General features: G+C 38.3%; 1 protein-coding gene across 1 annotated transcript in view; it reads right to left on the bottom strand.

Annotated features, from left to right (window-relative positions):
- The window catches only part of Tmem135 (transmembrane protein 135), a 203174-nt gene that overhangs the window by 11678 nt on the left and 174360 nt on the right, over positions 1–17136 (bottom strand). The window contains exons 8-9 of the mRNA XM_090348589.1: positions 5142–5288; positions 2731–2800 (exon numbers count right to left, since the gene is read on the bottom strand). Coding sequence (XP_090204715.1) covers positions 2731–2800; positions 5142–5288 — 217 coding nt within the window. The remainder of the gene's footprint in view (positions 1–2730; positions 2801–5141; positions 5289–17136) is intronic.

Here is a 17136-nt window from a genome sequence, read left to right as displayed (position 1 = left end):
ATTCCTTAACCACAAACGAGCTTTAGAAGTAAAAGCACTAAAATTCCAAAGCAAATAGTTTACCAAACCAAATGCTTTTGGAAATGTTAACATAAACCTATCCTTAATCTTTAGTGTAGGGCAGAATTGTTTTGCTAGAAGAGTGATTTCAGAACTTGCTAGACCTTTAGTATCAAATTTTTGTGAAGTCAGATTCAGTTTCCTAGGAAAAACATATATCTAAGTCTATTCCTATACTTGACCATGTCAGGTTAAAGCCTATCTAGGGACCAGCCACTTCAAAGTCCACCAAACTAAGCTTTAAAAAGCATTGCAATTGCTGGGTGAGGTGGCTCATGCCTGTAAACTTAGCTACTCTCAGGAGGCTGAGATCTGAGGATCAAGGTTCAAAGCCAGCCCGGCACAAAAGGACTTAAGACTCCTATTTCCAGTTAACCCCTAGAAAATGGGAAGTGGGGCTTGGCTCAAGAGTGGTGCGGTAGCCTTGAGCTGAAGAGCTCAGGGACAATGCCCAGGCTCAGGGGCAGGGTGGTAGCCTTAAGCTGAAGAGCTCAGGGATAGTGCCCAGGTCAAGTACAAGCCCCATGACCCACCAAAAAAAACAAAGCACTGCAATTGTGGTAATTCCATCCATTCCATCCTTCTCTTCTCCTTGACTCTGGCATGGGAAAATACCTAACTACTGGCCTTACTTGCTTGCTTGCTAAGCTCCAAAGGTCAGACTTGTGTTTTCTAGATTGCAGCTTTCTTTCTAGAAAACAAATATTGGCTAATTTACCTGAAACTACCAAATACCTAGTGATAAGGACATGGAAATTACAATGGCCAGCCAATTCCCTGTGAATTACACCCATGATGGCTAGTATTAGTATAATGGACAAAATGGTGATGCTTTTATCTTGTCATTGATAACTTTCAAATGTTATCATTTGGGATTCAGCACTCACAATCATATCACAACCTTCTCACGTTATTTTCAAAAGAGAAAAGGAAAAGGGAAATTGGGAACTGCTGCCGAACTTAAAAAGGCACTGCTGTTTGTATCTTTGGGAACCATGAATCCAAGAGCGGGTTTGGACAGAAGTCACTGTCAACACCAGGCCACAAGGATTCACATGAATAAAAAGCCCTGATGTGTGACAGTTCTTGTTTCTACAGAGCCACAAACAAATTGTCTTTGGAAAGCTGAACAACTCAGCTCTTTACCAAGCTGAGTAGGATTTAGCTCCTGCAAGAAAGAACGTTAAACCATTAAAAGTATCTGAGCTATTAAAACACCATTGAATGGGCCAGCAGTTTGGCCTAGTGGTAGAGTGCTTGCCTAGCATGCACGAAGACCCGGGTTCGATTCCTTGGTACCACATACATAGAAAAAAAGCCAGAAATGGTGCTGAGGCTCAAGTGGTAGAGCTCTAACCTTGAGAAAGTCCAAGGACAATGTTCAAGCTCAGGACTGGTCAAAAAAAAAAAACCCCAAAAAATAAAAAAAAACCACCATTGAAATCCAAGAGACTGGGAGCCAACGGTATCACCTGTGCCAGTCAGAAAACTACCTTCTTCTTATCACTGGTAGTGATGGGAGAAAAATGCAGGGCTGTGTGTGTGTGTGTGTGTGTGTGTGTGTGTGTGTGTGTGTGTCTTACACAGCTATATTATGAAATTGAGATTTTATGCCAGTGGCCATAGCTAATTGGGAACATGTTCCAGTTAGTTTAATACCTTTAAAAATATGCAAAAACCAAGCATCACTGTAAAATTTTACATAGTTTCTCAGTGTATATACATTACATACTGATCCAACTAGCACGTCACCCAGTCCAGGGGCCTATTCTGGGACATGCTTCCAATGAAACTTGGTTGCAAAGACAAATTTTAATGGTATTCTCTCCTTTGTTACAACTCTTACCTCATAGTCTAATATCAGCTAATTTTTTTTTTAGCAGTTCTAGTGTTGAACTTGGGACCCTGCACCTGCCAAGCAGAGTCATGCTTTTTGCTTAAGCTGCTCTACATCAAAATCCTGTCTACAGTTCCTGTGTAGCTGGGATGCCAGGTACACATCACCATATCTTTTATTGGCAGAGATGGGCCCTGTGAACCTGCAACCACAGTATTCCAAGCTTGCCCCTGAGAGCTAGGATGACAGATGTTAAGTTACCATATTCAGCAGCCAATTTAAAAAAGAAAAAAAATATATATATAATGCTGGGGATTAATGCCAGAGCCTCCTGCATGCAAGCCAAGTTCCCTCTACCATTGAGCTGCAGCCCCCCAACTCAAGTTAAGCTATGTCAGGTGCTAGTTGGCTCACACCTATAATTCTAGCTACTCCGAATGCTGAGATCTGCAAGTTGAGGTTCAAAGCCAGTCTGGGCAGACAATTACAAAAGACTCTTATTTCCAATTAACCAGAAAAAAAAGCCAGAACTGCTGATATGGCTGCAGTGGTAAAGCACCAGCTGTGAACAGAAAAAGCTGAGAGTACAAGGTCCTGAGTCTGAGCCCTAGTACTAGGGGGAAAAAAAAGATAAGCTAATGTTTTAATTATTTAAAGATCTGATAAGTGAATATTAAAAGTCAAATCTCAAAATTTTCTTACTTTTTAAGGCATACAAAATATTATAGCTATCATTGTCAACTTTTCTATTTACTTAGACATTATCTCTTAATAAGTCTTTTTTAAAAATATATTTCCTACTGGGAAGAAGGTAGACAGTTTTATATACTTACTTTAATGCAGTAAGAAATGCAATTATCCTCATAGTGTTTACAGCATCTATGCCTTGGTCCGTGCTTGCATCTAAAATTCAACACATAATTCAAATACATAATTAGAATGTACATGTAGAACACTATGCCTGTACACATGTGTGGATCTATATGTTTCAGACTTTCTAATCAACATTGAAGAAAATGCAACTAGCTTTTCTAAATGTGTGCAGCTTGCTTCTTAGCACATACAGAAGCAAGGATAACAGCTATTTATATTTTTGCTTCTTAGTATTTAACACACATATATGACTATAATCAAAATACTCTAATGTGGTATAGAAAATCACACTTCTAAGTAGTAGTGAGTAAATGTGGAAAATATGTACATCTTATCTACACATATCACCAAATCTTGGGGAATTTTAAATCATTTATTGCCAAGTATGATAGTCATAAATCATCCATGAAGCCAGAACTTGAGCAAATATCATAACGAAACTGTACTCAGGTTACAGGAATGTATACCTAATTATATTTGAGAGAAAACATCTGTGAAAGAAACCTGATATACTATTAGAATTCAAAATTAAGTTTTAAAAATAAATATAAAAATAGAAATCATGTGGGATTCAAAATAGGTTACATGTTATTTAGCTGTAAATCACTTAACCCTGTAGTGTTCAATATGAACATTTCTGCTGTGAGAACTACTGTTCATGACATTTTCAGTTAACATCTGGTACACTAGCTCCAAGACTTGTTCACTTTTATAAAAATAAAAAGTACATTCTCTAACAAGGGTCTTGCTCTACCCATTTCCCTTATAAGGGCTCTTTTAACTTATTTCAGGTGAGTTAACTAGTTCCTTTTATGGCTGGCATACAGATTCTTCCAGATTGTAGCAGAAGCCTGTACAGCCCTATTCCAGCTCTGCATTTTACCCAGTCCCCTTGCTAACTGACTAGCGTGATGTTTCAGAAATGTACTTCTGTACTGCAGCTGGGTCACAGAGTGCCAGCAGCCTTTCCTGGTCAAAGGTGAGAGACAGAAATGGTTCTGTTACTGGAATGCTATGACAGACCTTGTCATGTGAAGTTGCTCAGCTCATTAAAGCTGGACACTTTAAAAGAGAACCAGAGAAGGATTGCCTCATGCAAACCATCACTCTTCATGTTTCTAAGTGTCCTCTTCAAAGACATTTCTTTCTTTGCTTCCACAGCTACACAGGAATGATTAAATATTCTAGTGAAATTCAATTCTGCTACCAACTATTTTGTCACAGGATGTTCAAGGGAACATACCACTTGTTGGAATGGCTTCTCATGTCCAAGACTGCCAATCTCTTGAATCATTTGCTTTGCTTCTGGATAATTCTGTATCTGTTTCACCCAGTAGGCTGGCTCACTGAAGTAACTTAAAGAAATTCTGCTGCTGCCTCACCAGTTCCGACACCCGTAACCTCATTCACTGCATAATTCAGTTTTTGTATTTCTCCATAACTATTGTTGCAAGTGCTTCTATTAAAAGGTATCTTCTCTCCCTTTCCTCCACTAATGTAACCCAGAACTATTTTTGAACTTGCTTATTATATATTCTCTACAATTCCTGTCATCTGAGATTTCTTTCTCAGAATATGCTAAAATAGAAGAAACCTCTTCAATTCAGTGAAATTTGACTCAATTCTGTTCTCATACATCATATCAGGCAATTCCATGTGTTATTTGTTCAGTACTCACAATAATCAGTAAGGAAGACTATTCACCCCAGGTAACAGTAAGAATGTGGAGATACACAGTGATTAAATTACATATTCAAAGTCACAAAAGGCTGAATATGAGTGAAAGATGGGGACTCTGATTTGGTAAATTAGTACACTTGGTACAATGAGTCCCTTCATTTTTAATATTGCCTGCTCATTCTGCCCTCTCCAAAATGTCATTACCACCATTAGTTTTATTGACTCTTCTAAAATGAAGCCACTAAGTTTATTCCATTAAATGTCTACACTGAGAATATAAATGGTCAAATAAAAGATTTCATTCTTTGTATAACAGAACAACTAAAGATATTTTATTTTAGTCTGATATCTAAAACCTGCACCATTACACAATAACCTTTCCTTAAGTTCCTTATTCATCTTATGTTCAATCAGCACATACAAATCTGTTTCATGAAGTTCCCTATCATTGCCTACTGCAACTCCCCCTGAAATAGAAAAATATTGTAACTTTCTAAAAATCTATTTGACATATGATGCTACCAGCCCATGAGGAAGAATAACACTCACTCAACATCATATGCCTTTAATAAAACTCTACTGCACAGATTTTAGTGAAAAGAAAGAAAACTAACACAATTACTTGGAGGAAAAATAAAAATACCAAATATGTAAGATTAAGTGTACTAAAATTTCAAGCTATAAAACTCACACTGAATTCAAAAGTTTCCTAAGTAGACCAATTATGTTCATTCTTCTTGGTTTTTCCTCAAGTTTTTCTTTCTTTTGTTCCACTTTTGCATACGCTATCTCTGGTGAGTAAGAATGTGTAGGAATTTCTTCCTTTCCCACAATGAACCTAAAGAAAAGAATAAAAGGTGAGGCATTTTTTTCATATGAAGAAAAACATCACACATGGAACCAGAGAGAAGGCTAGAAGACACCACTCACAGAGTTCTGCCCCCAAACTCATCCTGAGGGGAAGGTGGAGCTTTGAGCCCGGTATTGGACTTAGTGGGTGCCCCAATCCAGGGAAAGATCTTGGTGGGTCCCTTAATATCTGACCAGCCATGACACGTCTCTAACGCTTATGAGGATACAACATGGTCTCTGACTCTGGGAAAGACCTCTAATGCCAGACAGTGAACACAGAGGGGGGGGGGGCTCTTAAAAGTGCATGTGCACATCCCCACATGAAATGCTGCCAGGTCCAGTTGGAGGATCTATGCAAAGAATTGCTGATCATAGCATCCACACAGAGAGACCTTGCCAGCCAACTACAGCACTAGAAAGGTTTCTTAAGGGAAACAATCTGAAGAAAACAAAGTTAAAGAAACACAGCATTGAATAAAAATCACTGGAACACTTAGTAAACACAAAAAGAAGCACACTCAGGAAAACAACAAAATTGCAGGGGAAAAACATGACATATTTCTCCATAGTAACATTAAATATCAACTCCCCAGCCAAAAGATGGTGAGTAGAAGACTGGACCACAAAACAAAATCTAATCATTTGCTCTCTCCATGAAAGTCTTCTCATAGTCAAAGATAACACAAATCCTCAGTGAAGGGATGACAAAAGATCTTTCATGAAAAGGCATCTTGCAAGAAGGCTAGAATAGCCATACTGGTAAGTGATAAAATAGACTTCTCATTACAATCAGTACAAAGAGACAAAGAAGACCATTACATATTAATACAGGAAATGATCCAAGAAGAGGAAATCACAGTGGTCAATATTTATGCATCCAATAATAGATCACCAAAATACATTGAACAAATACTCAGACATACAGAATATGACAAACACCAAAACAATAATAGTGGGAGAGTTTTCCACTCCATTCTCAGAACAGGACACAGGTAAACCAAAAGAAAGATTAGCAAAGAAGCTTCTGAATTAAAAGATACCATACCCAAATGGACTTAATGGACATGTACAGTGTTTTAAACCACATTCTTCTCAGCAGCCTATGAAACATTATCCAAAACTGACTAGATCCTAGGACATGAAAGAAGCCTGAACAATTACAAAAGGGTCGAAGTAACCCCTTGCTTCCTATCTGATCACAATGGAATTAAACTAGATCTCAACCACAAAATGCACTGGAGAAAACACTCAGCCATATGAAGACTGAGGAACACATTGATGAGCCACACATGGGTCATTGAAGAAATAAAACAGAAAATCAGAAATGTCTTATACAATTCAAGGGAAATGAAAATACATCTTGCTGGAACCCTCTGTGAATGCAAAAGCAGTGCTGAGAGGAAAGTTCACAACTCTGAGTACACATATAAAGAAAACAAACTGGACAATAAATAACCTCATGATACAACTGAAACTGCTAGGAAAAGGAACACAAAACCAGGTCCAAGACTACCAGATGGAGTGAGAAAGTAATAATTAGGGAAGAAATCAATAAAATGAAGACTTAAAAAACTAAATATAAAGTCAACAAAACAAAAGGCTAGATCTTTGATAAATGGCAACAAAATTGACAGACCACTGGCTAAATTGATGAAGAGAAGAAAACAGACTACAATTAACAAAATCAGGGTTGCCAAAAGAAACATTACAACAAACATCCAAGAAATTCAAGATTATGAAGGACTACTTTCCAAATGTATACTCAAATAAGATGAAAAATCTAGTAGAAATGAATAAATTCTTAGAGACATACAAACTGCCTAAGCTGAACCCAGAAGATATAAACCACTTAAATAGGCCCATAACAACCAAGGAAAACAAACAAGGAAAAGCTCTGGTCCTGATGGATTCACAGCAGAATTCTGGTTTTCTGCTAATAGTTAGAGAGTTAGCTTTTCAACCCTTGGTAAGGAATGTGAGATGCAAGGCAGTATTCTAAATGCCATTTCAACAGACTATGTATATCCAACATCTAGGACAGTGTATGGCATATGCTAAATACTTAATTCATACATATTGAATGGATGCATGTAGTAATAGCTACTATTTTCTGGGTTTACTAAATAAAAGAAACAGTGGTAAGCTTTCTAAAAATATTAAATCATTTAATGCTTGTAGGTATCAATTCCCGGCGGGGTAGTTGACATGAAGAGTTTCTTCTCTGTGGACAAACAACTGTCAGTAACTATTTAGACACAGGCATGCTTGACTAGTCTCTCAATCACCATCAATGCACACATCTGTTTCACACTATGGTAAATGAGGGCTCAGTTGTTCTTCAGATGCCACCATTGGTGTTTCTTCCATGATTATTAGTGTTATTAGTTATCATTATACATATAAACACACACATATATACAATCTGTTATCAGTGCAGATAGTATCTGCAAACGTAGAGAAATCTTCCTAAAGCACAGATCTGAACTTGCTAGCTTCATCCTCAGAAGAGGTTCATAGGCTTTCAGCCTGCTGAACTATATACAAAATTTAATATAAAATGGTGTTTAGGACAGATAAGTGCTTATCTACAATTACATTACTATTAACTGCTGACCATTCTCTAAATAAATCAATTCTTCAATGCTGCTCTTTTTCTCAAGTATATTGTTCTCTACATTTGCTGAAATATCCATGCCTTTTATTTTTTGGCAATACTGGCGTTTGAACTTAGGGCCTCAAGTTTATTGAGTAGGAATTCTGTCACTATACTATACTTTTGTGGACTTGTTATTTTTTAGGTAAGTTCTTACTTCCTGTCCAAGCATGTAACTGAGTCATAATACTCCTATGTTTTACATTCTACTGTAGCTAGAACAAGAGGCATGTATCATGATTCCCAGTTTCTTCCATTGAAATGAAGTAACTCAGACTTTCCTTGAGGTTGTCTGGAACTATGACCCACCAGACTTTCTACATAGAGTCAGAATATCCTATGTAGCTAGAATGACAGGCAAGTACCACCATGCTAAGCTGATGGTTGAGAAAAGGTCCTGTATTTATAGCAATTAAATTCTACTCTCTCATAGCATTTTACAAGTAATTCTATGTGATTCTCTTGCTTCCTTCTAGATTTTCTTCTACAACCTAGAAAGAAACCCTAAGTTGTTTTTTTTAATATTTTTATTGTATTTAATAAAAGGGTTACATGATATTTGCCAGATAGAAGGTGCATTAATTCACACACATTGATACCCTTCCACATGTCTTGGTCCCCATTACTGTCCCTCCCACCCCCCCTCTTGGTTTTCCCCCCTTCCCTGTCCAATTTCAAGTAACCAAATACAAATGTATCCAATATATCAGATAACAAAGTGAGATATTGTGACAATATGAGATAACAAAGGAACAGCAAAAGAGATGAGAGATAACATAGCACCTTAAGGACAGCAATCATTCATTATATGGCTTTTGTTTCAATATCCTAGAGGTCCATTCAATTAGCTTCATACTATATGGCCTTATGTATCAAGTTTTTGCTCTATTGCTAATCTTTGCTATTAGAGCCCAAGGAGAAACACTAAGTTTTAAGTCTGCCTAAAACACATTACTGACATAATTTACATTTCGGTAACATTCAATACAAGTGCATATAATACTGTCTCCACCACTAGATCGTAAGTTCTGAGGACAAGGACTGTATTTGACGCATTGACCAATGTTTGCTTAATGAAACAATGTATAGCCAAGTAAATACTGACTAAATCCTTATAGCCTGCTTACCCATGCTAAGTGCTTTAAAAAAAATGAATGCTGTACTAAGTCTAAATTAAATTCTAAAGCTTTCATTCTGTCTAATTAGAAGATGTTAAACTAGGGCACTTTCTAAATACTGATGCATTGTGATATGTGCGTTTTCATGACAGAATAATTATGATTACTATAAGATGAGCACTTCCTTCAAGCCTGCTGTGACTGTATTCATTTAACTTTCAGAATGGTGAGCATTCTTAAATCGATAGATACTGAGTGTATTTTCCTCATACACGTTCAATATTGCCAAGATGTCACATTAAGTTTGGCCACAGCAAGCATTTTTCTTCCCAAGTTTTGCAATTAATATTAAGTGTTGTATTTTTGACATACTATAAATTTAAAGCATATGTTTGCAATAAAAGTCAGCACCACCAAGAATGCAGAGGGTAAGTTAGGGAATTATGTCAGATAATTCCTTTAGAAGTCTCCAGGAATGACATACATTCATCCGCATTATTTTTTGACATGAAACTTGACAACAAAAAATATATTTGGCTTTCAGTACTATTCTTCTGAGTATCAACTTTGTATCTCTGAGGGTAATCAATCTGTAATATGGGGAAAATATTTAATGACAGGAGATGTACAATATAAATACCATGACAATTCATAATACTAACAATTTTCTTTAAGAATGCTAGTCAGAATAAACATTTTTCCAGAATATTTCCCTGTATTACAGAAAAATTAAGTGCCTACAGTTCAAACTAGTACCTTATTACAAATGAATCTGTAGAAGATATATATCAGAAATCAAAGGTGTAGTTTTTTTCTTTAAGAATGTCATTTCTTGGTTTTATTAACAACTTTTACTTAAAAGCTAAAAAAGTTGTTTTCTAATAAATTTCATGACCTTTAAATGAAAACCATAAGGTAGAAAAGTGTGTTGTTCATTATGAGTCTGTTGTCATAGTTTCCCAACCAAAGAGTTTTTAAAATTTTATTTATTTACTTATTTCCTGTGGTACTAGGAATTGAACCAACTGCCACGGTCTACCATTGAGCAACATTCCCAATTCCACATTTATAACTAACTACCCAGGAAACTGTATCCCTCCACTCCTAACTCAATGGCTTATCATGGCATCTGCTTTTCTGCTAATAGAACCTTCTGTCAGACAGTCAGCTTTGCAACACTTGGCCAGGCATGTGAGCTAGAAGGCAAGAAAAAGAAGAACAATGTCCACTCACTAGGTCTTCATTTTCATCCATTCTAAGTGTCAAACCTGGTCATTTTCTATGTAATACTCCTACTAGCATCCAAACCTAGTTATTATTTTGCCTATTAAACTGTGGTTCTTTTCCAATGGCCCTAAATACTGTAGCTAAACCTATCTTCCCAAAACATACCAACTACTTCACTCAAAGATAGTGAACAGCTCTGTACACACAGTACATCTATGTTATTTTTTTTCCAGTCAAGTCTTCTAATCTAGCCCTCTGCCAGCTACCACAGAATATGCTATAGTGTCAAATATGGAATTTTCTTACCAGTGAAGTTCATTTTCGTACTCTGAAAATGTCAACATAATGTTTCGCCTTAATCTTCTCCCATTATTTACTTACTTCCACAAAGTGTCCTCTTAGTTACCTAGCTAGTTTTCAACTGCAGTTCAAGGGATCATGCCTATATAATTAACAGCAACAATAAATCACTGGCAGGCACTGTTCTAAAACTTTTCCCTTAGCTGCCAAATTCAGTTTTGTTTTTGCAATGCTTAACCTGTTCAAGCACCTGCGTGTGGTCAGTGACTATGGGCACCATAATGACGTCATACAGTGATGACCACCTGTGTGGAGTGATAAGCACCTGCGTGTGGTCTTTACCTTTAAAAATTCAGGCCCACTGAAGCTCAGGGTTGCTCTCTATCAGCCTAAAGGTGGAGAGTAGCTGCTGCGCTGCTAGTAAATTGACCCCTAGCTTGCTTCACTGAGTGACTTTATTCCTGGGGGCTCAGGGCCCCCAAAAATGGCTAAGTATTACACTAGAGGCCACAGTGAGATCCCAGCTTCAGGCCTTGATTTCAGGAAGTCTAGGATGGGTGACCCCAACCTTTCAAAGCAGGTGGCCACTGAGAGAAATTCCTCTCAGCCCTGGAGAAGGGCAGTACTGTTTCCTGGCCGGATACTTCCTGTGGTCAATGTTAAGCAGAAGTCTGTCTAAAATCCTCTCGAGGTGAGTGTTTTGTGTGCTAACTGAGACTGGTGAATGTTTTGTGTACTGACAGACTGGTGAGAGTCTTGTGTCCAGTGCACCGGGTCAAACAGACTGGGAATGTCTTGTGTTCTGTATACCGGCTGAAACAGGCTGACATGTGCTGACCTTAAATAGGTTCATAGGTGAGTTGGACATGGCTCTACAGTCCAACCTCAGATGGTAGTGACACATCACTCCATGTGTTGGACCAACTGAAACAGGTTGGCAACAGTTAAGAAAGACTAGTGAGTGTTTTATGTTCTGTGTACCATACTGAACGTGAACTGAACCAGAACTAGAACAGGACAAATGAGTGTTGGCTTTGGGTGGGTTCAAGTCCCACGTGAGGCTTGTCTGTGGGGCCACTTATTCATTACTTTTCTCTGTGCACGGTTGTTTCTATTTACCAATAGGGCATATGCGCAGTGGAATTAATGCCTGAACATTTTTCTGATTTCAGGAGTAGAGCCAACTCTCATGGGCCATCTCTGGGCTCTCTGAGCTTGAATGGCAGGAGTTCAATGTAAACTGGCCCTTCTGTTAGACCAGTTTATGGGATCATCTTGGGGGAGAGAGCCACCCAAACCAGATCCCCTAGTTCTTCAGAAACACAGGAACATCAAGCATAACTTACCCCCTGCTTTTTCTCCCAAAACTCAGGCTATAATTCGACTCTTTGGGTCTATTTACGCATTAGCCCAGGTGGGATAATTGACAGCAGGTTTAACAGATCCTCTTTACCTCCAAGGAATGGGACCGGAGCCATCGCATGGCTTCAAAGCTGCATGCCACAACCACCTTCCAGGAGACTGAAGCCAGCATGAAATCTGCCCTGGGCAAAAGCCAGTCAGCTCATCTTTACCTTCAAATGGACAGACCCTGAGGGAAGCTTCTCTGGCCAGCTAACCTAGACAAGGCTTTCTACAAGGCTTTAAGCACTCTCCAACTCTGAAATCAGCCTCCAGTCAAAACCTAGTAGTTTTCACACAACACATCCTGAAGTAACTTGCCATACCTTGATGACCTCCCCCTGACAGTTTTAAGCAAGGAGGCTTGTGAGGGGGCGACCTGGGACTTGCTCAAAAAGCTGGAGTATTTGGGCTGCAAGGTATCAGCTAAGAAAGCACAACTTTACACATCCTAGGCTACTTATCTGGGCTATGAGTCAAAGGGACGGCACACCCTGTCCAAAAGGAGAACTGAAGCCATTCTAAAGATACTTCCCGTTCAACTAAAACAAGTCTGGGCAGCAGGATGCTGTCACCTCTGGATTCCAGGATTTTCTGAAATAGCTAAGCCTTTGTATTCAACTGTAGCTGGAGGAGATCCTCCCCTAAATTGGGAAGAGAAGCAACAACAGGCTTTTGACTCATTAAAGCAGGTCCTGATAGCACCACCCTTGGCCCTATCCAACTCACAAAAGCCTTTGACAAACTTATGACTGGCTTTCTGTCTCTGGGTAAAGAGAAATAGCTAGAAGGGGTGCTGACTTAGGACTTAGCACCTGGGACCAGTTCTCCAGGGTCCCAAGTAGAGGCACCTCTGCCTAGAAAGCAGAGCTGATTGCCCTAACTCAAGCTCTAAAAGTAAGCCAAGGAAATACTGTAAACATCTTCACAGACAGCAGATATACTTTGCCACAGCTCATGTCCCTGAGGCATGTCCCTGAGGCTGTGGGAGGAGGACAAAGAATGTAAGAGAAATCCTGGCACTGTTGGATAGAATCTGACTCCCCTGAAAGGTGGCCATTATACATTGCCTAGATCACCGAAGGAAACAAGGCTGCTGACTAAACAGACAGGCTGGCAGCAAAAGAAGTGAAGCCTATCAGTAGTGATGCCCCTCTTCCTGAACTCCCCTAAAAGCTTGCTTACTCAAATGAAGACCTTTGGATGGGAGAACAAATGTAGCTTTCAGGATGGAAGACATTAGAAGATACTTCTTGTGCATTAGATAACTTGTGCCAAAGCACATCAAAACACCCACATGGGGAAATGAAGCTATACCAATTGTCATGAATCTATTCCTCACCTGAAAAATCTTGTGCATAGTATTGTCTCTTAAGTGTGTCAGCTGTCAGTGAGTAAATAAAACAACCTCTGTTCTAGAAGGAGTCAGAGCTCATAGCACTTTTGCCTGGAGAGTTCTGGGAGGTAGATTTCACTGAGGAAAAGCCAGGGAAATAGTGATAGAGGTATTTGCTTATTTTTGTAGATACTGTCTTAGCATGACTAGAGGCTTACCCAGTTAAGACAGACTGTTAAGAAGTTGCCGTAGGAAATAGTGTCTAGGTTTGATATTCCACAGGTAACTGAACCTGACAATGGGCCAACATTTGTGGCTCATGTCACTAAATTAATCTGAAAAACACCAATGGGCGTGACACTCAAACAAGTTAAATGGGTGAGTTTAAGCTCCAAAAGAAATCATCAGGTTTGAATGTTTAATAGGCTTTTTAAGGATCTCTTGATTTGAGTAAAATGAGATCTGGTATTTTAAGGCATAAAGCTGTTACACTGTAATCAGGTTATCTGGATTAGAAAAAAAAATGCATCAGTGAATTTGGGGTTTATTTCCTTTGGCTAAAATCTGGAGACAAGTATTGGGGAAAATGGAGAAAGGAAGGAAACAGGCTGGACTTGACCTCTTCCACAGGTGAGGACTGTTAATTGAGATAGAGCAACTAGGGAAACAGTCTTCACTCAGACTTAGAGCCTGTATCTGAGCTAGAAAAAGGATTTGGTTTCTATAAGGTCTAAGCAAGGAGGTTAATGAAAAAGTCACTAGGCCAAGGGACATGAAGGGCTTTTCGGCTGGGCCTGTGATGGAATGTTTACAGCTAGACTTAGATTGATTGCCCTGCTGGGGTCAAAGCAGTCTGCACTTACTTTGGCTTGCCTGGTATCTGTATGCAACTGGGAAAATGGGGTTGGGGTCAATCCTTCAAGTATTACAAATTTAAATGTGAAGGTTTATTAGTAGCAGAAATGTTGTCTGTTTTGTCTGTCTAAAACTACTTGGGTATTTAAGTATCAAGAGAAAGGGATAGGCCCTAAAAGGAGTCCTCACATGGTGGACGAGAATAAGCAGGCATGACGACGGTTCATCTAAACCTACTCAGATGGGCCAAGTGGACCAACTTCACACTCTTTTCCTTGCAGACCTGACACTGGAAATCTGATGGGGATGATGTTATTGTTATTTCTAAAATTGCCCTCTAGGAAAACTTTAAAGAAGGGTTAAAAAAGGTTTTATCTGTGTGATGTAATTTGGTCTCAATACTATTTTGTAATTGAATGTATTTCTTAATTAATGTAGTATTTCTTAATGTAATAATGTATTTATTTCTTAATGTAATACATCATATCAATAGAACTAAAGCTAAGAATAATATGATAATTTCTCTGGACACTGAGAAGGCATTTGATAAAATACAATATCCATTCATGTTGAAAGCACTAGAAAAAATAGGAATAGGAGATATATTCCTTAAAATAATTAAAGCCATATATGACAAACCTATAGCCAGTATCATACTAAATGGAGAAAGATTAGAACTATTAACCTTAAAATCAGGAACTAGACAGGAATGCCCACTCTCTCCACTTCTCTTCAATATAGTGCTAGAACCCTTAGCCAGATAAGTCAAGAGAAGGACATCGAAGGGATCCACATAGGGAAAGAAGAAATTAAACTATCCCTATTCGCAGGTGACATGATCCTATACCTGAACAATCCAATAAACTCCACTCCCAAACTCCTAGAACTAATAAACCACTTTAGCAAAGTGGCAAAGCAGTTTTTCTATAAGCCAACAATACACAAACAGAAGGAGAAATCAAGAAAATGATTTGCAATACCTCCCAAAAGAATAAAATATCTAGGAATTAACCAAAGATGTAAAGGAATTATTTAATGAAAACTATGAAAGCCTAACAAAAGAACGAGGATACCAGGAAATGGAAAGATATTCCATGCTCATTTTCACCAGCATAGTGAAAATGGTCATACTGCTAAAATTGATACACGAATTCAATGTAATCCCCATCAAAATCCCAAAGACATTCTTTACTGTAATAGAAGATACAATCCAAAGGTTCATATGGAACGACAAGACCTAGAATAGCCAAAACAATTCTAGGCAAAAAGAGCAATGCAGGTGGTATTACAATACCAGACTTCAAACTCTACTATAGAGCCATAATAACAAAAACAGCAAGGTATTGGCACAAAAATAGACCAGAAGATCAATGGAATAGAAGATCCAGAAATAAAACCCCATACCTATAGCCAAATTATATTTGACAAAGGAACCAGAGATATACAGTGGAACAATCACAGCCACAGCCCATTCAATTATTTGTGCTGGGAAAACTGGGCAACTACATGCAGAAAACTAAAAATTGATCCCAGCCTATCGCCATGCACAAGCATTAACTCAAAATGGATCAGACCTCAATAATAGACCTGAAATCTTGAAAATGTTACATGATACAGTAGGAGAGACACTGGAACTCATAGGCTCAGGCAAAAACTTCCTAAACAGAGTTCCAGATTAGAGAGAGACTTGACAAATGGGACTACTTAAAAATAAAATGTTTCTGCACAGATACAAACACAGCTACTGAAGTAGAAAAACAGCCAACCAACTGGGAAAAGATATTTACCAATTAATACATCAGACAAATGTTTAATATCTACAGGGAACTCAAGAAACTAACCACCCCCAAACTCTACAAACCAATCACTAAATGGGCAAGGGAACTAAAGACTTATCAAAAGAAGAGGTTAAAATGGCAGAAAAACATGAGAAAATACTCACTATCCATGGTCATAAGAGAAAATGCTCATCATCCATGGTCATAAAGAAGATGTAAATAAAAACAACTCTTACGCTAATTAGAATGGCCAATATTCTGAACTCAGACAACGACAAATGCTAGTGGGGCTGTGGAGAAAGGGGAACCCTACTGCACTGCTGGTGGGAATGTAAACTAGTTCAGCTACTCTAGAAGGCAGTTTGGAGGTTTCTTAAAAAAACTGAAAATAGACCTTCCCTACGATCCTACCATATCACTCCTGGGCATCTGCCCTGAGCATCATAACCCAGGATATGATAAGAACACATGCTCAGCCATGTACATCTCTGCACTATTCACAATAGCCAAGTGATAGAAACAACCCAGATGCCCTACTGCAGATGAATGGATACCATTTATACATATGTATGTATGTATGTATGTATGTGTGTATATATATATATATGAATTCTACATAGCCAACAGACAAGAAAAAAATGGCATACACTAGGAAGTGGATGAAACTAGAGGGACTCATGTTAAATGAGATAAGTCAAGACCAAAGGAACAAAAGGCATGTGGTATCCTTAATATGTGGACATTAGATCCAAACAGTACAAGAACAATGAATCAATATTTGGGTACCCAAGGTTATGGACATGGTCTTGAAGATATAAACATAACTACATAGACATAAAAAAGCATATGCTAATCTAGAATTCTTGATACAGTGATGGTGCTTGTAATTCTCGCATTAAGGAAAACTGTCTTTTTTTTTTTTAATTCAAAGATTCTCTTAAGAGTTAAACTCAGACTGGAAAAAATTTGCCTTTTTTAAAAACAGGTAACCCCAAGGTAATGAATGGGCTGTGTCTAGTGCTTCTAGGATTCAAATGAAAATAAAAGCTAGAAGTATAAAGTGTTAAAGCAATGATTATGATTAGCAAAAATAGGGTAAGGCTAGGTGTCTGGCTACGGAGGGGGGGCAATACCCTGAGTCAGCTGGAAGAAGTTACAGAAGATGA

The sequence above is a fragment of the Megascapheus bottae genome, chromosome 16 (assembly GCF_031878675.1).
Source record: "Megascapheus bottae isolate mThoBot1 chromosome 16, mThoBot2.hap1, whole genome shotgun sequence".
Classification (NCBI taxonomy): Eukaryota; Metazoa; Chordata; class Mammalia; order Rodentia; family Geomyidae; genus Megascapheus; species Megascapheus bottae.
This window is presented reverse-complemented; position numbering and strand designations above follow the sequence as displayed.